General features: G+C 34.8%; 1 protein-coding gene across 2 annotated transcripts in view; it reads right to left on the bottom strand.

The window, feature by feature from the left end:
* GLRA3 (glycine receptor alpha 3) overlaps nucleotides 1-22,776 on the bottom strand; it is a 184,456-nt gene that overhangs the window by 83,836 nt on the left and 77,844 nt on the right. For both annotated transcript variants that reach the window (XM_001498316.5, XM_014737750.3), the window contains exon 4: nucleotides 9,287-9,510. In XM_001498316.5, coding sequence (XP_001498366.4) covers nucleotides 9,287-9,510 — 224 coding nt within the window. The remainder of the gene's footprint in view (nucleotides 1-9,286; nucleotides 9,511-22,776) is intronic.

Below are 22,776 nucleotides of genomic sequence, written 5' to 3'. Positions count from 1 at the left end.
AGGATGTGGAGTTTTTTTCTCTTAGGAAGTCTTGGTTTAGTGAAATAGAAACGTTAAAAAGGATGACTACAATCTGTGACAAACAATTGACCTCATAAAGTGAAGTGTTACTCGTTTTGAACGAGCAGTGCCCAGAGCATTGTGTCTATCTCAAGCCATTAATGGAAGTATTAAAAACAAAAATGTTTTCTGACTCCAGTTTAGGCTCTTTATAAAAATGATAAATATTTTTATTCGTTCCTAATATTTTTAAATTTAGTGTTACAAGAACAATTGCCTCCATTAATCATCAGCTTTGAATACTGTCTGTACTCCTAATAGGTAACACATCTACAGTTCTTATTATATTGTAGACACTACTTAAAAACTTTATATAAATTTCGACTTATTTCTTACTACAAATTTGTAAGACAGGTAAACCGTATTATCCTATTTTAGAGATGAGGAAACTGAGAGGGTAACCCGCCTGACATTACAAAGCAGAAACTGCAAAGGCAAATTTGCACCTCTGGGAGGCTGGCTCCAGATTCTATGCGCTTAACCTTCAAGGCTATGCCTTTCCAAGGCACTGGAACATTTTTCATGAAAGCAGGTTCTCTAATTAACATGACCTTTAAAATTTTATATTTCTGTAACATAAGAAATGATATATTTCCTACAGTATTTGTTATTACGTTTAAAGTAAAAGATACATAAATGACTATTCCAAAAGAAATCAGAGAAATTTAGTTAAACTTTAGAAAATATAAGGAATTTCCCCAAGGATTTTCTATATTTTCTTGAGTGAATTGTTATTTTATTATGAAGTATTCTATAAAGAGTAAATAACTCACAAGAGATTAGACTGTTGGAGCACTAGAAGGAAGATTGTAACTAGTGTTCTAATCTGGAGTTTTGTTGTCATCTGATTGTATAGATGATCATAAAACTTATCAACCCATGACCAATGCAATCTCAATATTGTTGATAGTCCCTTTAGGAAGTTGATATAAGCTATGGACGGACCTTTTCAGAAAAATACGCATAATCACACTCGCGCAAAATTCTCCACACAACATATATTTTAAGGCATTGTAAATTGATTTCCCTTCAATAAACAGCATCTTAAAAAGCTTCTGTTGAAATAAGTTTCCATTTTCTATTTAAAAATTAATGTCTGTTAATGTTCAAAATTAAATACACATTGTACAAATAAATTTAATTCTTTTCACAACTGAATTTCAGAGAAAGAGTGATTGTATCAGCTTAAATAAAAGTTGAAATTATGCTATAATTTTTGACAAGTTGCTGTGTGTAGAATTTTTAATATAAAGTTTCCTGAAATCTGATTTTTAGTGCAATCATGCTTCTATAATATGAGTAGTGAAGTTGGATATATTAGTAAAGTAAGCAGTAAATAACATTTAACTGTGAAGTGCTATCATTATCATGTGATGAGGATATTACCATCCCTATTTTACAAGTGATAAAACTGGGGTTTCGATAGATTAATAATTTTTAAAAGTCCATACAGTGCTAATTTAAGTATTCTGTAAAAACCAGAATTTATGCCTTTTTTGGATTTGTTTTCTTTTTGGAAAGACAGAAGTAACAGCATTAGTGCTTACTGCATGCCTGGCACTATGCTAAGTGCTTTACATATTTTATTTCAAGCTCCAGGTAATTAGCATTTTCACTATCATGCATAAAACAAAAAATGAGCCCTTCATAAATAAAGAGCCTTGCCCAAATCACAGCTAGCAAATCATGGAGCCTGGATCTGGGCTGGGAGAGACAGTCCTCCTTGGGCCTTTTGTGTGTGTTGGTATGCCTCTTGCCAGGTGTGTCAAGACTGTAAAGGCCTGGCTGTTCTTTTACCTGAGCCATTTCTCAGGATTATTTATGCACCTGCTAATTTTAAGAGATGAGATAATGTTGTTCCACTGGACAAAGAAAAGGCTTGTTTACAGCTTGTTATAAAAGCAGTGGATCCCCCAAACTCAGTGTCCCACATCTGTGACACAGACCCACGGTATCTGTTATGTCCATCTGGACCTGATGCATCATTTCAAGGAGACTTGAGGACAAGGGAGAAGTTAGGCAAATACAGTCATGCATTCCTTAACAACAGGGATATGTTCTGAGAAATGCACTGTTAGCTGATTTTGTCGTATGAACGTCATAGAGTGTACTTACACAAACCTAGATGGTATAGACTACTATACACCTAGGCTATATGGTACGCATCTTATGGGACCACCATCATATATGCGATCTGTCATTGACTGACATGTCATTATGAAATGACTGACTATATGCTGATGCTTATGCTGCTTGTTTGTGGTAAGTAATAAATTCCTTTGTCTCTGACCCAGGAGTCTTGTGTCTTTAGTCTGCACCAATAAAATAAGTAATACACTAACTTTATAAGTTGAGTAAAATCAAATTCCAAATCTGACAATGTGGAATCATGTGTCTGGCTCTAAAGCCCTGACTTGAAAAATACTTCATTTAAAAATTAACAGTATAATTCATGGATATCAATTAAAAGTTCAGTTATATAAAGCATATAAAAAACCCCTCCCTAATCCCAGTTCACCTCCAGCTCCTCCGAGCCGGCTTTTCTTTTGATATTTGTCTACAATTTACATTCATATATCTAAATTACCATAATATTATGCTTGATTTTTAAAATTTGTGAAATGATCTACTAAATCCCTACAAGGGAAAATAAGAGTTAATTTCATTTATGCTACACTCCATGTACACTTAATTCTCCAGCAATACTCAAAATTTAGTTATATAAACATTAATGGTTAAATTAATATTCAATGTTTACATGTTATGAATATATAATTATTTGTTCATGGTTAGGCTTGCTATAATCACAGCTCCTATATAGCATTTTGTTTTCCCTAGTGTTAATGATTGTCTCATTTTAATAATAACTTCCATTTCTGTTCTCTACTGCTCCTTCAAATTCAAAAAACTCTCTATGAGAGGTACAAGATCCCTCTCAAGGTTAAATTCAGCAGGTAACCTAACAATGCCTTGTGTTTCATAGAAATTTCTATTTTTACTTCTGTTCTTCCTTTCTAGTAAATATTGGAAAGCTGTATTGATGTTCTGATTTTCATATCCTTTCTCTCTTATTTTATATTTATTAGTATCTTGATTCTACTTCTTGGGAGATTTCTTCACTTCATTTTTCAAATATTCTACTGATTTTTTTTCCACTTTGGTTTAATATTTGTTCTTATTACGGTCTGAATGACTCCATTTTTCCTTTCCTAGAAGTATCTTATTTCATGCATGCACTTGTCTCATCTGTCCAGAGAATTTTTCATGGTCTCTCTGCTCCCTGTGTTTTCTCTTGAGTCATTTCTTTTCTTTTTGTTTCTTTAATTTTCTTTTCTTTTCTCTTTATTTCCTCTGCATGTTTCTTCCAGCCTCTGCTTCTTTCTTAGTTATTGTTAGTGTTATAAGATGTCCTCAAATGTCTGTTTGTGTTTAAGAATGAGGCACTAAAAACTGTTTGGAGCTGACTTAGTAGCTGATGAGTAATTGTTTTAACTGTACGTTGACAATATGGCTGCTCAGATTTTTCACTGGTGGTTTCCCAATTGTTAGTATCTGTAGGATATTTTCTCTTGGACAAGTCAGTTTCTCCAAAGGAGTATTCTTCTGACTACTGCTCGTGGGAAGAAGCTGAGGTCTGGTTTTCAGCGTTTTAGGGAGAACAAGGGTATCACCATTCTGTGTGCAGACCTCACGTAATCCTCATTTTCTGGGTATGATGTCTCATGACAGACGTCAGTTGTGCCTGGAGTCCCTACTCCTGAAGCTCTTGGCACAAACTCTCTAAACTTTTCTGTCCTCCTGCTTTCTGTCCAGTTCAGAAGGCAAAATATAGCCCCTAGTCTAAAGGACGTGGGCAAGAAAATTCAGACTAAAAGGCTCGCTATCGTTCCTACAAAGTTTAAATCAATTCTTTTTCTTTTATCTCTTTTCTAGCCCTCACTTTCTGAAGTCCTACCTGCCTCAAATTTCTAAAAGTTTGAGGATATTATTTTCTTCCTTTTGTATTCCCCAACTTTGGCTTAGGTTTCAGCTATCTCTGTCTGTTGTTAGTTTTCACAAGTGCATTCATTTTCAGGCTTTCTAAAATATGTTTTCATCATTCGTCTCTTGCTGTCTTCTTTCCCATTTGATCCTTCTGCATGTTAATGCCATTTTTATTCCTTATTCAGTTTATTTCTTTGTTTCAGTAGGTTTAAGGAACAAGTACAGATAAATGGGTAAGTTCAAGGTTGCCAGGACATTCTATTTCTTTCTTTAAACAAGCAGCAAAGCCAGGTCTCTCATGAAACATCACAGAAGTTCCATTTATAAATTGAACGAGATTTTTTCTCTAGCGCAACTTTTGTTAACAGAGAAACTGTTTGCCATTTGAAAATTTCAAAGTCCTGTGAGATTTCCAAAAACAACTCACAAAAAATTAATTTATTCTTTGATTGTGTGAGCCAGAATACAGCAAACAAAAACTAGGAGCCAAGATACATCATCTGTTTCAACTGAATTCATACTGAAATACAAAAGATGCAATTCTAAATTATTCCATAACTTTCCTCAAAATATTAGAAATGGGAGCAACTCAAAATAAATGGCATCATTTTCCAATTCCAATAAGACGATATGAACGACTAAGTATCCATAATCATATAGGATACACACATGCACATTATATTTCAATTCTATCAATGGAAATATTCTAGACATTATAACTTTGCAAAATGATTATACTCTGCTACCTGGTGATATATTCTTGCAAACTGTGCCATCCAAAATCTGCCTGAAATGAAACAGTACTTTATAATTAAAAATAAATTATACTTTTCACAAAGTTAATTTTCAAATTAGCAGGAATAGAATTAAACTTGCTTTATTTACACCCTGTCATGGGTTCCCTGATATTCATCATGAATCTGCAACACGAAAGAGTCAAGGATCATGACCTCAGGTTAAGAGCCTCTGTCACTTAAAATATATGTATTTAATTCATAAATAATACATAGCTTTTTCTGAAAATTTCAAACAATGTAAACTTACATATGCAGTTCACCTTTACTCCTATGCAAATTCTACTGCTCATTTCCATAGTTGGTTATTCTCAACCAATTGTTGGGCGTCCTTATGAATTTCCTATATGGATTTACGTGTATGTGTATTTTTACATACACAGTTATGCTTACGTATATAAAGTACTTTAAATAAAAATAAATATAAAACATTTACCTTAAACAAATATAGTTTGGAGGCTTTTTCTTATGAATGCATTTAGTTATATCTCATGCAGGGTATTTCATGATATGGGGTTATCATTGTGCTCTGCTTTGTTCTTATTGATGACTATATAGAGTTTCATTTCTTGTTATTTCAGTGGTGCCGAGTGCATCTTTACAAATGCATCTTTGTAAATGTATCTTATGTACACATGAATGCATAAGTAATTTAAATTCCTAGAAATAGAATTGCTGATTTGAAGGACAAAGGAATTTTGTATTTTTATATATCCTAACAAATCATTTTCCCAAACAGCTAATGTCAAGTCATATACCCACAAAAAGTCCCACAACCACCACTAAATATTACCAGCCTTGTTAATTTCTGCCAATGTGTTTATGAAAATGTTTTATTTGTTACTTTACATTTCCCCCCTACATCAATGTTATAATTTTTGCTTCAATTGTTAAATATAATTTAGAAAACTCAAGATGAGAAGAAAAGTCTATTGTATTTATTCAAATTTTTGCTATTGTTTCCTTTCTTGTTTCTTGATGTTCCAATGTTCTTTCTTTTATCATTTCCTTTCTGTTTAGGAAACTTCCTTTAGCTGTGACTTCAGGGTAGATCTCTTATGACAAATTCTGTTGGCTTTCTTTTTCCAAGAATGTCTTGATTTCTGCCTCATTCCTGAATGATATTTTCACTGGGTACAACATTCTAGGATGACAGTTCCTTTCTTTCAACACTTGAAGAATATATATCACTTCTTTCTGGCCTCCATGATTTCTGATGAGAAATCTCCTATCATTCTAATTGTTTTTCCCCTATAGGTAAGGTAGTATTGTTCTCTGAATGCTTTCAGGATATTTACTTAGCTTTCTGAAGTTTGTGCATGATGTGACTTAGCATGAATATCTTTGGGGTCTATTCGACTTCTTGAATCTGTAGGTTTATACTTTTTGCAAAATTTATAAAAATTTCAGCCATTAATTTTCCCTAATTTGTTGTTAGCTCTATAAGCTATTCTCACTCTCCATCTGAGACTCTGAAGACATGAATATGAGATCCTTTATTGTACTACCACAGGACCCTGAGCCTCTGCCTCCCGCAATCTAATTTCTCCATTGTTCAGAATGACTAATTTTTATTATTCTATCTTACAGCTCATTGATTCTTTCCTGTATTCTCTCCATTTTTCTATTGAGCCCATCTACTAGATTTTTATTTTGGTTCTTGTGTTTTCAGTCCTAAAATTTTCATTTGGTTCTACTTTATATTTTCTATTTCTTTGCTGAGGCTTTCTATTTTTTCATGTATTTCAAGCATATTTGTAATTGCTCACTGAGGCATTTTTATCATGATCACTTAAAATCTTTGTCAGATATTTCTAACATCCTTATCATTTTGATATTGGCATCAGTTGTCTTTTTTTCATTCAGTTTGAGAATCTCTGGCTCTTTGTATAATGATTAATTTTTGATGGAAGCCTAGTTATTTTTATATTATTTTAAGAGACTCTGGATCTTATTTAAATTTTCTGTCTACACTGGCTTTCTCTTACACTGTGCTGTCAGGATAAGGTGGGTGCTATGTTGTTGCTTCCAGATAGAGGTAGAACTCCAGGTTCCCTAATCAGCCTCCACTGACATACAAGGGACGAGATTCCTTATTACTGCTGAGTGTTCCAGCTCCTCACGTGTCCTTCACTGACACCATGGTGGGAGTGGCCTTATTTGGACTGGGTGATTTTGAAAGTCTTGACTTTCCCCTAGGACTTCACTGACACTACCCTAGTGGGGAGGGATAGAGGTGCCTTGTTACTATTGAGTGAAGGTGGAATTACTGGCTCTCCATGTGGTCTCCATTAACACTGCAAGGTGGGAGACTCATTACGGGCTGGTGGGACATAAAAATCAAGCTCACTATTTAGCTTTTCCTAGCACCACCTTGACGTGGGTGTTGGGTGACTTATCACCACCTAGCAAGACTGGAAGTCTGGGCTTCACACTTGGGCTTTGCTGGCTTGAGTGTGGGTGGGCTCAAATCTTTTCCTTAGATGTTTGGCTGGAGCAGAGCAGTTGTCTAAAGGTTTTCTGTCTTGCTAGGTTGCCCCTTTCCTAATATCTACAGAATGTTAGAATGGCTAGAGAAATTGGGTTCTGTTCAGACTTTTTGTCTGTACCTATTGGTGTTTCCAGGTTGCTTGGCTTCTTCATCCAAGTTTGAGATATACAAAAAAAAAAAAAGAAAATTCCGTGAATTCACCTCCATATTGTTTCTCAGTTTCCAAGGCCTTCCTACGTCTGCCATTGGAAGTCTCCTTAACATTGTTACATATATTTTGTCTAGGGTTTTTATTGTACTTAGCAGAAGGAAAAGGGGAAAATATGTCTGCTCCATCTTCCCACTATCTTCTGATACTTGTGCTTTTTAGCAATTTTCCAAAAATGTTCAAAATTCTCTTGTTTAGACCTGGGATTCACCGTTAAGTTACTCATTCATATGGGAGCACAAGGGCTTAATTACTGTTGAGACTTGAAATCTTCCTTTATGTCTCATGTAGCAATTAATCATTCAAGATAATATTAACGCATATTAGTTGGTTTTCGGAAATCTGATGAAAGTATCAGTTCACTTTAGAGTGATGTCACCTTGTCACTCTTAAGAAATAAGACATATATTGAAAGGAAATTTGTTTACATAAAATAGGAACATATGAAAAGCAGATAAATATATTGGGATGAAGAAATTAGCGTTATTTATAAAACCACTTTGTAGAAAAAAGTTTTTGAAATCAGCTACTAAGATTAAATTTTCATTCTTGTTATTTCTATTTTATAATATTACCTGGAAAAAATAGCAATTGTCTCTGATATTGGGGAGATGAACTCAAAATCAAATATCCTCATTCCTTATGAGAGGAAAACTTAACAAAAGGGAAAATAGAGAGAGAAAATATAAGGAATCAATGTTCAGCCTAAAGGTTCAGTATTAAGTTCACCTTGACACCTTTTAAAACATGGTTACTGGTGATACGAATATTTTTGAAACAGTTGCCTCTTACTATAAGTGGGGCATATTCTCTTTCTCATAAGAAATATGACATGAATCCTGCTCCTGACTTCCTGTTTTTTTAAATTGAACTAAATGAAGAAAATAATTATGGAAGATTTAAGATAATCATTTTATTTTAGACTATTTTTCTGGTGTGACACAAATCATCAAGCATATCACTGTAAGTAGCTATTTCCTGAATTTATACCTGCTTGATACTTAATAAGTAGCCTAAATTTCAACTGTCAAAGGATCTTCTTATTAGTGTTTATATTTTGGTATTAATTTTTGTTGTGTTTTGGTATTAGTTTTAAAAGACTACTTGGTTTTCTGAGAGATGTATAATAAGTAAATAAAATTTAAATAACATCTTTTCTAGGGATTGGATTAAAGGTTTTGATTGTTATCCATTTGTACATATTATAGTGATTTGTTTTTCTTCCTTGCCTTCTTCAAAGTTCATCAATAAATCACCACTTGCAGCACATTAGAAAGGATGGAAAGTGGACCACTAGAATGAAAAAGGCAAAAGGATGACGAGAGAAACTTAAAAAGATCTAAAAAAAATACATATACCTGAAAAATAACTTATGGAAAATGGATCCAAGACAAGCAAATCTAAATATTTCTTTACCTATAAATATTTAAAGGAAGCATGCATACATAAAAATATAATCACAGCAGATGATTCAACTATCATTTAATTTCCCTTTAAGCCACCCACCAATGGGCTCATGTTAAGAACCTGGGCCTCTTGTTAAAAAAGTAGATTTCCGAGAATTACTCATGTAGTTCCTGGATCTGGAAGCAGGTCTGTGATTGCTGATTAGACATATTTGGGAAATGGGATATTAGAGGAACTCAAGTAGAACAATAAAAGCACCGACTCAAAGATTTCAAAACTCTCACCAAAACCTTAAAAAAAACACTCCATTTCACTGAAATCAGGAATGTGTCTATGACTCACCTTATTGAATAAAGAACATTTCCATTCTTGAAAATTCTTAACAATTTGTTGTCTGTGGTAACTTCGTGAAAGTTGGCACCCTTTTCATTGGCAAAGAACAAATCAGGTTTCCAAATGGAGTCCAACATGGAAGGGTCCAGGTCCAGGGAGTCATCAGGATACTCACTATAGGCAAGGCGAGGGTCATTCCATTTCTGACGAAGAAAGATATTCACTCTGTAATCCTATGGTAAAAGAAAAACAAGGAAAAAAAACCCTGCTTTAAAAAGTTTAGAATCTTATGTGCTATTCATTGGGCTTCTCTGAATTATAACAAAAGCCACTGGCATCCTTGTGGGCTCTCCATACCCTGCAGTCCTCACTCATTACTACTGACAAGAGTCATTCTAGCTCTGAGGCTTTACCCACGTTTTTAGTCATCTATATGCTGCCAAAGAAGGGGCCACGAAAGAGCACAATTTCATCAAGCTTACATTTTGCCGTTCCATTCAAATTTTACTCACTTCGTTTATCAGAATAAAATATTGTATTTCTATTAGACACTTGGAGTAAAACATTTTCAACTTTGCATTTATTTTCTAGAACCATTTCTTTTAGTGGACATCCAATAGCATCCACAATACATTTAGTGAAATTCCCCTGAAAGCTGTCTGTTTTATAAAAATGACCATATATACTTTACAATGAATACACATTTTTCTCATGTTTAATATAGGATGTAAGTTCTATGAAATAGCTGGTTTGGGAAGAATAAAAAATGACTTTGGAATAATAAAAAAATAATAAAGGAACATTACTGTCACTACTCCTTTAGAAAGACTTGGCTAATGAGATTTTCCAATTAGACCTTTCATAGTTAAGTTAAAAAGGGAAAGAGTCAATGATTTCAACCAATTCTTGCTCACAATTTCTGGACTAATGGAGAGAATGACAAAGATTGATAGCCAGATGTATGTGTGATATTTGTACACAGTACATGAATATAAGCACCACCTATGACTTTATAAATACAATTTCCCCCTTATATTTTTGAAATGAGGAAATAAATTAAACATGTAGACCTTATTATAAGCCTAAGAAAGTGAACATTTTAAGAGAGCTTCATTTCCATGGAAAAGAGCCAAGGTTGGAGATATTCAGAGCACCAGTTTTCATCTAATTTTTTATCCCTTGATTACCAAATTACCAGTCATCATAATATAGTAACCAAGCAACCACAAAGAATACTCCCATTATATTTGACCTAGTAGATTGCTTATCTTGCAGATAGGTCAAATTCAGAGTTTGTAGTGAATGTTACAAATCTATGCTCCTTTGATCATTATTTGTGCACTGAGACCCCTATCTTCTAACTGTAACTGAGGTTACATACCAGATAATATTTTTTCTGCTTGCTAGGTGCCCCATGTATCTTCCAAAGTGACAATGGAGCAGAGTTCACTTCAGCTTTTTACCACAAAGCCCAGGATAATGTGGAAATCTCACCAGCCACAAGGATCTGTAAAACCTGTAAATGGGGATATATGAACAAGCTTCTACTAGCCAAGGACGGGTCATCCTCTCCTAGCCTAGAGTCCAGAGCACCAAGAAGCACAACTCCATGATTGGCGGCCAGTTCTTGTGTCCCTAGCCATCCTGCAGTCTGTGCCTCAGCCCTAACTACCACCTAAGGAATCAGTGATTGGACTGAAGTTTCTCTCTGCCTTACCTATAGGAAAAGGCTATAAAGCAAGACAACTCATAATGACACCTGCCAGGAAAAATAGCTGACAAGTGAAGAATTTCATTTGGACTGCTTCTTAAGATATATATTTAAAAGATGAAGTATTTTTATGCTGTAAGTAATTTATTGTTTGAGAACACTCTGTCGTTGTTCCTCACTGTGAGGTTAAAATAAAGGTACTTTTAAGCTACAGTATATGTAATAAAATTTTGTTTGAATTTCCTTATCTTTCTGTTATTGGTTTAGTGATAAACTTTATAGACACAGTCTCAGATCTTCCAGGAACACTTTTTGCTCCAAGAGTGAACTAAAAAAGGACATCCAATATCCTTCAGTTTCCATTTCTAAATTACACAAGGAAAAGATCAACTGTCACCTGTCACCAAGGCCAAATATTATCCTACAGCCACTGTGTTCTTTCTGTGAATAATCAAAAATATTTTTGGTTCCCAAAATGTTTAGGTCTTCAGGTCAGGGTCAGAGTCAGCGTCCAAAGAAAAACTCAGAAATGACCATCGTCTGAACACCTAAAAACTCAGGTTTTAATAGTCCTTACAGATGAGCTTTGATCTGCCTGCAAAAGAACATTGTCTTGAGAAGATTCCCTATTCAACAGCCAAATTCAGCATTTCGAAAACAAATTTTTAAGGCTGATTTCTCATAGTCAATTTTTGAATCCTGATAATTTGTTAAAATGTGCAAAGAAAAAGGTAAGTAAAATGACATAATCAAATAATACCACCCTATAAGAAGTCCTTGTAACTCGAGTAGAAATAGCCTGCCTGTAATAAAGGACCACGGACTAAAGAAGAAAACGGCTTTGCAAAACAGAGACTAATGGATGTGCATGCAGCATGCAAAAAAAATTTTAAATGGATTTACTGAAGCCAGTCTAAAAATTCAATCATTCCTTGACTATACATAAAAGAAAGACTAATTGTTTTATTAACGGATTTTTACTGTTCACCTGCGCAATGCTCAATAAGAGTGAAAATGTAGGAAGCTTATATGTGAGCAAAAAAAATAAGACAATAATAAATATGAGAGAGTAAATATTGAGAATGAAATCAATATTTATATTTCACATTTCTAAAATCTAGACAGGTATTGAATTTATTTGTAAGTCTTATAAGGCAGCTGAGTTGACGCTTATATGGAACTACAAAATTTTACGACAGAAACATTAATGATTCTTTTTCCCTACAAACTTCTTTTGCAGTAATATACATTTTTTTCCCAAATCCTTCAGAAGTTAATTCTATTTTTCATCGTTTTGGCATGTCACATGATAAATGCTATTTGTAAATATGTTATACTGTATCAGTATATTATGAATATCATACAATAACAGTGATTAAAATATAATCATTTCACAATGTACAAAAACCAATTTTGACATTTTGGAAGACACAATTTATTATTATTGTTAGAAAAGAGTGATAACACTATTCTAATTACTTCAAATTAATTGTGTAAGAAAATGTTTTGTTCACAAAGTGAAATTATATATCGTGTTTTGTTTTGAAAATAAGTATCCTTGAAAATGTAGTTTAAATTCCATGTGTATGTCACATAGTAAGTAATCCACCCCACACTGCATTACCTGACCCAATATTTAGTAATAGACCCCACTGCATTTTCTGACCCAAATTCTTACTTTATGAGGTGCAAAAAATTAATTCAATTAGGCAAATATTATAATGTTTAATATGCCAGGCTCAGAAGAAGTCTACTTGGGATCAGATCTCAGCTCTCTCAGCTCCGTAATCCCCCTGTCCCTTGTTTTTCGTCTGTCAGATGGGGAGGATGTGAACAGTGCTTCCTCTGAGAGGCTGCTTGTGAGAACTGGACTGATCCACATAAAGTACTTAGAACCACATTCATTAAATTTTAGCTTTTAGACTCAAAATTAGGAGCCATCGTAAATAGAAAATTGGTTGTATTTTCTGTTCCTAAATTAGTTTTTGAAGTATTAGGGGCAGTTTGATTTGTTGTATAAGAATTTCGGACAGATAATTGTAATGTTGAAATCTGGTGAATAACATCTTGTGGGAAATTTGCAGAACTATCATGTATTTCAACATTTATATATTTTTCTGCCTTTATTCAATTGTCCCTCTCCCCTCTTTATATATACATACATGCAAATATATATATATATATATATATATATATATATAAAATTAGTTTGTGTGTCTAAGTCCCTTCTCCATAATAGTAAACAGGAAATGTAGATGCTCATATTTCACTTTGTGCTAGATATTATACTAAGTGCTTTATGGCTTATTCCTACCATCCTCTTAGCAAATCTATGAGGTAGGTATTACTATCTGCCTACTTTTACAGATGTGGACAATGGGATAAAGATACGTTAAGTAACTTCAAGAGGATTACAGAGCTAATAAGAGGTAGAGCTGGAATCCAGATTCAGAGATTCTGGTTTCAGAGCTTTATAGGATATACTGCACGTACAACATATATACTGCTTTGATATGATGATATGATTGCCTTGGATGCAAACCAAACATTTTATAAACTAATGCAAAGATTCTGGGTTTATGTGGTTTATTTTTTATTTATTTATTGAGAAAGATTAGCCCTGAGCTAATATCTGCTGCCAATCCTCCTCTTCCTCTTTTTGCTGAGGAAGACTGGCCCTGAGCTAACATCCGTGCATGGCCCTGAGATAACATCCGTGCATCTCTTCCTCTATTTTAAATGGGATGCCTGCCACAGCATGGCTTGACCAGCGGTGCTTACATCCGCACCCAGGATCCGAACCTGTGAACCCGGGCCGCCGAGGTGGAATGGTGGAATTTAACCTCTGCACCACCGGGAGGCTCTGTGTGGTTTATTTTTTTTTTGGTAAGGAATTGGGGGCTTATGGATCAACCTGCTCTCTGATGGGAAATCACAAGTACCATACCTAAGTGTTCTCTGATTAAATCTAGTAGGCAGCAGGCTGTCATGTCTCCATAATAGGCACCATGGGGGAAGACCACGTTTAGTAAAAAGCACAACCGAATGCATCAGCTAAAATGACATACAAAATATTACTTTCATCTTTTGCTGCATAGGATTGCTAGAAACTAATTGAAACGAACAATAAGAAAAAAAGTAAAGAAAAATAATCATCTAACGTTAACAAGGAAAATTAAGCGCTTCCTTTTCCTATGGTCCATTATTCAGTTAATTTGTAAATTCCCTGGTTCTTTCAGGCAATTTCTATTCCAGTAGCTCACTCCCTCTTTCTGTTTCCTTTACTCCCTCCTTTCTGCCCGTTTGCCTCCTTTCTTTGTGTCTCTGTGTTTCTGTCTCCCTCTCCCGCCACATACGCAGGCACGCACCGCCTCCTTAGAACTGGCTGCAGAATTTCTATATTGGTGATGTACGCAGGTGTTTTTTTAATTATACTGTTACAGAATAAAGAAAACAGGGATCTACAATGTGATCACTCTTGATATCTTGATGCCTTTGTTTTCTTCTTTCTTTATCCTACACATTTTCAAATAGCTGAAATTATATTTTATGTGAGTTTTTGCATCTTTCATCTTTATTCAATGTACTTTATGCATTTCCTAGTATTCTTCTTAATCATAATTCCAATGGCAATATGATGCATTTTTCTTATACAAATAATTTTTCATTTGAACGATAAGGACCTAGTGCACATGGAATTGTGCAACTTGCAAAAAATTTAAATGTGTTCATTTATTATCAATAACGAAGTATATTTTTGCTTTATGTCTCAATAAATTTGAGCAAGAATTAGGAGTATAAAGTATTTCTAAAAAACAATGTGCCAGGCATATTATCAGAAGATAATATTTCTAAAAAATGATCTTTGAAAATATTATCGTAAAAATAATCACCACAAAATAGCACAAAAATAAATATTATCACCAAGTATTTTTTCTAAACAACTTGAATGCTTTTCCACTGATTGTAAAAATTTTCATCTAAATTGGTGATTATAGTGGCAACTATCTCTGTCTCATTTATAATTTGATATAATGAGAATAGTGTTACAAATTCAACATTCAGTATACTAATTCATCTTTTGAAAAAGATACTCTTTCCCAAGTTAAAGAATTCAGTTCCTACTCCTGTTTTCAAAACTGCTGATGAGGAGCTGGCTCTGTGGCTGAGTGGTTAAGTTCGTGCACACCCCTCCGCTGGCCAGGGTTTCACTGGTTCAGATCCTGGGTGCAGACCCACACACTGCTTATCAAGACATGCTGTGGCGGCATCCCCCTTGGAAGAACCTGCATGACTTACAACTAGGATATACAACTATGTACTAGAGCTTTGGGGAGAAAAAAAAATTGTTGGTGATACTGCTATTAGGAAATGATATTTAACTTTATTAAATTATTTCAAATTTATCTGAGAGTCATAAGATTTTTAACTTGATATAAACTTTGCCCCACTGTGTCATTTTTCAATTACTTTCTATAAAAATAAGATGGGAATACCTAATGGCACATGCGCATATTTGAGCATGTGTATGTTGAAAAGTTAAGATGGATTATATTTATTTTAGTTAAAAATTCAACAGAATTTATTCAAATTAAAAATATTTAAAAACTAATGTTATTTTCAAATTTATTTAGATTTCATTCTTCAAGTGTTTGTTTTTGACGTATTGCCAACCTGGAATGTAGTTTAGTGCTGATGATACAAGTTGAAAGATAACCTCTGCTGTCAAATTGCTCATTATATTGTGGAAGGTAGACTGCAAACAGATTATTATCTTTCCACATTATAAGTGCTGTGTTGGAGGCACACAGAGCGCCATGGAAACACAAGGAAGGGGTAGCTAACAGAGACCGAGGTGGAAGGATCAGGGAAGACTTTCTGAGGAAAATATAATTGGGCTTGGTCTTCAAAATAAAAAAATGTAGCTGGGCAAACACTGGGGACATAATAAAATGTTTCCTGTAAAATATTTTGACACAAAATCCAGTAATCTCAGTACTTTTGTATGATTAGTACAGGAATTTGGCTGGATTTTAATATTGTGATTTGTTATATCTTTCATTTGATAGTTATTGAACACCTTCTAAGTAGCAGGCAAGGCGCTGAGGGTTATGAAGCTGAATTACGCATTGCGCCTGCCACTGGGAAGCCGATAATCTGGATGAGGAAAGGGAACCCAACATGAATAAAAGCGGGGCCTATGAAAGAAATATTCAATGAAAGTAAGAACTTCACTGATTTTTACCTGGCATTAGTCTTTATTTAAAAAAAAATAAAGAGGGGCCGGCCCGGTGGCGCAGCGGTTAAGTTCGCACGTTCCGCTTCTCGGCGGCCCGGGGTTCGCTGGTTCGGATCCCGGGTGCGGACATGGCACTGCTTGGCAGCCATGCTGTGGTAGGCGTCCCACGTATAAACTAGAGGAAGATGGGCACGGATGTTAGCTCAGGGCCAGGCTTCCTCAGCAAAAAGAGGAGGATTGGCAGTAGTTAGCTGAGGGCTAATCTTCCTCCAAAAATAAAATAAAATAAAATAAAGAATGTGAGAAAACAAGTCTTAAAGACTTGACCTGATATATATATATGAAAAATGTATTTATAAAGGACATGTGCTTCTAGCAGACTGGTAGATTAGATACACTGGTAGACTAGATGTATTATTTTATGCAAATTATTTTCTGGAAAAAGGTAAAAAATCTACACTTTTTATTTTTTATTTATTTATATTTGTGTGTGAGGGAGATTGGCCCTGAGCTAACATCTGTTGCCAGTATTCCTCTTTTTACTTGAGGAAGATTGATGCTGAGCTAACATCTGTACTAATATTCCTGTATTTTGTATGTGGCACGCCACTCCTACATGGCTTGATGAGTGGTGCACAGGTTCAGGCTCAGGATCCGAACCCACAAACCCCAGACCGTCAAAGTGGATAGCGTGAACTTAACCGCTATGCCAGCAGGCCAGCCCCAAATGCGTACTATTTAAAAGCATTGTTGTCTTACAAGAGAAAAAGGGTCTTATTCAAAGACAAAAACAGTAACAAAAATAAGAATGAGCTAAAGCCAAAGTGATAAGCAGTGGTAGTAAGCAAATACAAACGTCAAGATTGGGAAACCCAGCCTTAGGCCACCACAAGGTGGGAAAACTGAACCTGTGACCAAGGATTAGTTAATTAGTCCTTCAAGATTATCAAAGATTTAGTCCAATCAAATATGAGGTATTAACAACAACTATAACTTACTACAGACAAAAGAAAGCAGACATAGACTTCAATAGAAATACCAGATCAAGAATATGAAATAAACATGTGAAATATATTTAAAGAAATAAAAGATAAAGCCAGTAATAGGAGCCCATAATGACCAGGGATATTTGAAAAATAATCAAATAGAACAATACTAAATAAGATAAAAAATACAATGGTTGAAATTAAAGATTTAATGGATGTGTTAAAGCATATAAGAAACAGCAGAATAAAGAATTTGAGTAGACTATAGAGCTGAAGAAATATCCCAGATTTAAATAGTGGGAGCAAAGGAGAAAGAATACGAAAAAAAAAAGGTTAAGAGTCTTTTGGGATAACATGGGAAAGCCTAAAATAATCTGTATCTGATTGGGATCCAAGAATGATGAAATAGAATAGAGAAAGCCAATAGTCAGAGAAAATTACAAGAATTTTCCAGAACAAACAAAAGAAACTAATGCACAGATACAGGGAGCTCAAGTTGTACCAATAAAGGTAAATAAAAAGAAGTTCATATGAAGACATTATACTAAAACTGTAGAATGTCAACGGCAAAGAAAATATATTAAAAAATATCTCTTTTCTATTGCCAAATAATATTCTATTGTATGGAATACCACAGTTTATTTAGCCAGCCACCAAAATGGAAGGGAGTACTGATACATGCTATAACATGAATGAATCTTGAAAATATTAGCTAAAGAAGCCAGTCACAAAAGGCCACATATTATATGATTCCATACGTAAAACATGTCCACGTTAGACAAACTTATGGAGAAAGAAAGTAGATGAGTATTTGGGGAGAAGTAGGGAGTGACTGCCAAAGGCTGCATGGTTTCTTTCGGGGTGATAAATGTCCATAGAAGATTGCAGTGATGGTTGCACCACTGTGTGAATATACCAGAAATCATTTAATTATAGATTTTAAAGGACGAATTGTATGGTATGTATATAATCACCTTTATTGCAAGATACTTAGAAGGGCAGCAGACTTCGTAACATCAATAATAAAACTCAGAACATAATAGGCTAATATACTCAAAATACCAAGAGAAAATTACAGTTAACTTTGATTAGTGAACTCAGTAACATAATCTTTCAAAACTGAAGGTGAAAGAAATTCATTAAAGAAAAACACAGTTTTATGTTGAACATTTATAAAATGGACTTTTAATTAACGTACTTCAGAAAGACAGAAAAAAAGACTTTGCAGAATGCTGTTCTGAAATGCAAAAAGAAATGAGGAACAAGAAACTGACCAACACTGATATTAACTTGACTAGACTTCTATATAAAAATATTACTATGAATGCATAATTTATGGGGTTGAAATTAACTGAAACATTGAAAAAATATACAGTATGACTGAAATCATAAGACATGTGGAAATAAATCTAAACTATATGTGAAACACTTTTATGTAGAACATTTTATAATTTCTTGAAAACTTAAGTACACGAATAAATGGAGAGAGATACCATGATTATACAAAGGAAGATAAAATATTATAAAGGTAACAATTTTTTCCAAATTAATTGCTAGATTCAGTGCAATTTTTGTCAAAACAAACTTTTTGAGGAGATTGACAAGCTAATCTTATCATTCATATGGAATACCACCAAAGGTTTGGGAATAGCCAAGGCAGTTGTATGAAAGAAGAAAAATAGGGGCCAGCCCGGTGGCATAGTGGTTGTTTGTGTGCTCTGCTTCAGTGGCCCAGGTTTGCAAGTTCAGAACCCAGGCGTGGACCTACACAGCATTCATCAAGCCATGCTGTGGCGCATCCCACATACAAATTAGAGGAAGATTGGCACAGACGTTAGCTCAGGAACCATGTTCCTCAAGGAAAAAGAGGAAGATTGGCAACAGGTGTTAGCTCAGGGCCAATCTTCCTCACAAAAAAGAAGAAAAAACGTAGAGGGATTTTTTGCATTAGGTATTTTAAAATGACTGTAAAGCTGTAAAACATTGTCTTATTGGTACAAAGACAAACTGATCAATGGGACAAAATGAAGGCTCTAAAAGCTGTCCTGTTTGATACTTGAAGGAAGTAGAGTTGCAGGTTAGTGGTGGGTGTGTGGACTACTTAATAAATGGTTCTGGATATGACAAAAAAGTTAAATTCTATCTCAGCATGACACCACTCAAAAAAGGAAGTTTGGATGGATCAAAAGTTCGAATATAATAGGTAAAATTTTAAAAAACATAGAAGAAAATAAAGCAGAGTATTCTATGGCCTTGAGGTAGAGTATATTCTTCAAAAAGCACAATAGCACTGGGGCCGGCCTGGTTGTGTAGCAGTTAAGTTCAAGTGCTCTTCTTCTGTGGCCTGGGGTTCGCTGATTCAGATCCCGGGCGCAGACATACACACCGCTCATCAAGCCATGCTGGGGTGGCATCCCATGTATAAAATAGAAGAAAATGGGCACAGATGTTAGCTCAGGGCCAGTCTTTCTCAGCAAAAAGAGGAGAATTGGCAGTGGATGTTAGCTCAGGGCTAATCTTCCTCACCAAAAAAAAAAAGTACCATAGCGCTGATCATAAAATAAAGGTTAATAAAGTCTATGACATCAAAATTAAGAAGTTTTATTCATCAAAAGGCCACTTAAGGATAATGAGGAGACAAATCACAGTGGAAGAAGATATTTGCCATACAGCTATAAGTGACAAATGGCTATTGCCAAACTATAAAAGAGCTTGTAGCAATTGATGAGAAAAAAGCAACTGAGTAGAAAAATGGTCAAAAGAGGAAGAGATATTTTACTGGGCAGAAATTACAAATGTCCAGAAAATATGTGAAAAAATTTTCAAACTCACTGGAAAACAAAGAAGTGCAAATTAAGATATTAACGAGATACCATTTTAGACCCATTGGGTTGTTAAAAATAAGAAGTGTGATGACATCAGAATCTGGCGAGTATATGGAACGAAATGATTCTTTATATACTGATGCTAAAAGCAGAAAAAAGTGGAAAAAGTTAACATGTATCATAAATATGGTATGTGAATACTCAAGATACAAACATTTTAGTTCTATGTATAAATCTTAAGTATAAATTCTTGTAAGTGTGTGCCAGAAGACATATACAAAATATTTATAGCAGCAGTGTTAGCTATAGTAAAAGATAAAACAAAAACTGGAACCAATCCAAATATCTATCTGAAGGAAAATGGATAATAAATTATGATATGTCAACAATATCAGATAGTATAAAGCAGTGAAAATGAATTACTACAACTATGCAATAATGAGGACAAATCTTAGACATGTTACATTTAGTGAAAAAAGAAAGTGTCAAAGCTATATTATGGTTCCATTTTTGTACAATTCAAAACCAAGCTCTCTCTCCCTCTCTCTCTCTAACCATCATCTATCTGTGTATCTCTATATATATCTAGTAAAATCATGAGGGCAAACAAGGGAATTATAAGACAAAATTCACTTTAGTGGTTACCTAGAGAGATATTAGGGTAATGGTATTGGGGTGGATTATACAGGCATTTTTAATATCGGTAATGTTTTAGTCCTGAAGTTACGTGCTGGTTTCGATAGTCTTTGTGTTATTAAATTACACCACATCACTTACGTATATTATTTATGTAATTATATGCCAAAATATTAATATCCAAATTTGAAATGAATCACTGGAAATGCTCATTGGAACCACCCTTTTCATTCATTGGAAATACCCTGTATATTGTACTGTTTTGCCATTTATACACTTTTTGCAATATATTTTATAGTTTTTAACATTATTATTAGCATCTTGCTACTACACATCTTATATGATGTCGTGGTGGGTAGAGTGATGGCCCAAAGAGGTCCACGTCCTAATCCGCAGAACCTGTGAATGTGTAACCTTATTTGGCAAAAGAGATTTTGTAGATGTGATTGAATTAAAGCCCTCGAGATGGGATTATCCAGACAGGCCTGAAGTAATCCCAGGATCCTTATACGCGAAAGAGGGAGGCAGAGTCAGTGTGAGAGTGATGTGATGTGGGACCGAGCTGGTTCAAGGTGGAGGAAGAGGGCCATGAGCCAAAGAAAGCGGGTAGCCTCCAGACTTGTGGAAGCAGGGAGCGGATTCCCTCCCAGAGCTTCCAAGAGGAATACAGCCCTGCAGACACCTTGATTTTAGCCCAGTAAAACCCATTTTGGACTTCTGAACTCCAGAACCATAAGATAATGTTTTTGTGTTTTTTCAAGCCACTGAATTTGTGGCAATTTTTTACAGCAGTAATAGGAAACTGATGCATATATCTTTTTGAATTGATTTGCGTACATTATCATTCTCATTTTTTGAAGATGTTTCTAGGAAAACGGATTTTATTTTTGCTAGTTACTTGAGTAGGTAGAAGACTTAAGGCAAAAATCACAGATTCGTAGCCAAATGGAAAAATAACTGAATTCTTCCTCTTTTTAGCAGTCATAATCAGAGCCTGGCTAATTTTCAGATGATCAGAAAATACTTTCATTTCTCAAAGAAATAAAGACAAAGTGCAAACTTGCTAACAAATGTCTCCCAGGTTTAGTTTTACAAACTTTTCTAATTGCAAAGTACTCAAAGTACTGCACAGCATAGGTTCCCAGGCATCACAAAGTACAGAACACTGATGCTTGAAGGTAGAAGAATTGCTCCTAACATCATCTCCACAATATCCCCCGTGTTGCCTGCACCATCTGCTCTATGAACCCCGCCACAGGGAGAGTGATCGTCTGGGGCCACTGATTCTGAAATAATGGCCCATTGGGAAAGTGCCTTTCAGTTCTCAGTTACTAAACCAACAGGGAAGAAAGCCATTTTATAAGAACTTTTTAGATGCTCAGAAAGGTTATTTCAAATATCCCCTTGACTTCTTCATTATCCATATGTTTAATTATTCTCTTGAAAAGGGCAGAATTATTTTAAAATTATGAAAAATTCCTTGAAAGAAACTAATTATGTACCAAATCTGGAAAAAAAGCTAAGAATTCCCAAGAATTAAAGCAAACTCTCAAAAATATGTAGAAAATGAAATATAAACAAAACCAATTCCTATTTTTCAGAAGTTGAGAGGTTTTTTTTCTTATAATAATAGTATTTAAAGGAAATAGTTATTGAAATTCATGTAATTTATCAGGATTGGTCAGAACATAAGTATGTTGAGTCAATGAAATAACACTCTCTATGTCTCATTCAGTAAACTCTGTTTGAATATAAGATTTGTCTTAGATTGCTGGGGCTGCTATAACAAAATACCAAAGACCAGATGGCTTACAAACAGCATCTATTTCTTGCATTTCTGGAGGCTGGAAGGCTGAGATTAGGGTGCCAGCAGGGGGTGAGGGCTCTCTTCCAGGTTTCAGACTTCTCATTGTGTCCTCACACAGCGGAAGGGGCTAGGGGTTCTGCGGGGGTGTCTTTATAAGAGCACTAATCCCATTCATGAGGGTTCTACCATGATGACTTAAGGACCACTAAAACTTCTGCTTACTAATCCTACCACCCCTGGAGTGTTGGGATTTCAACATATGAATTTTGGGGGGACACAAACATTCAGATGCTAG

Source organism: Equus caballus, chromosome 2 (assembly GCF_041296265.1).
Source record: "Equus caballus isolate H_3958 breed thoroughbred chromosome 2, TB-T2T, whole genome shotgun sequence".
Lineage (NCBI taxonomy): Eukaryota > Metazoa > Chordata > Mammalia > Perissodactyla > Equidae > Equus > Equus caballus.
This window is presented reverse-complemented; position numbering and strand designations above follow the sequence as displayed.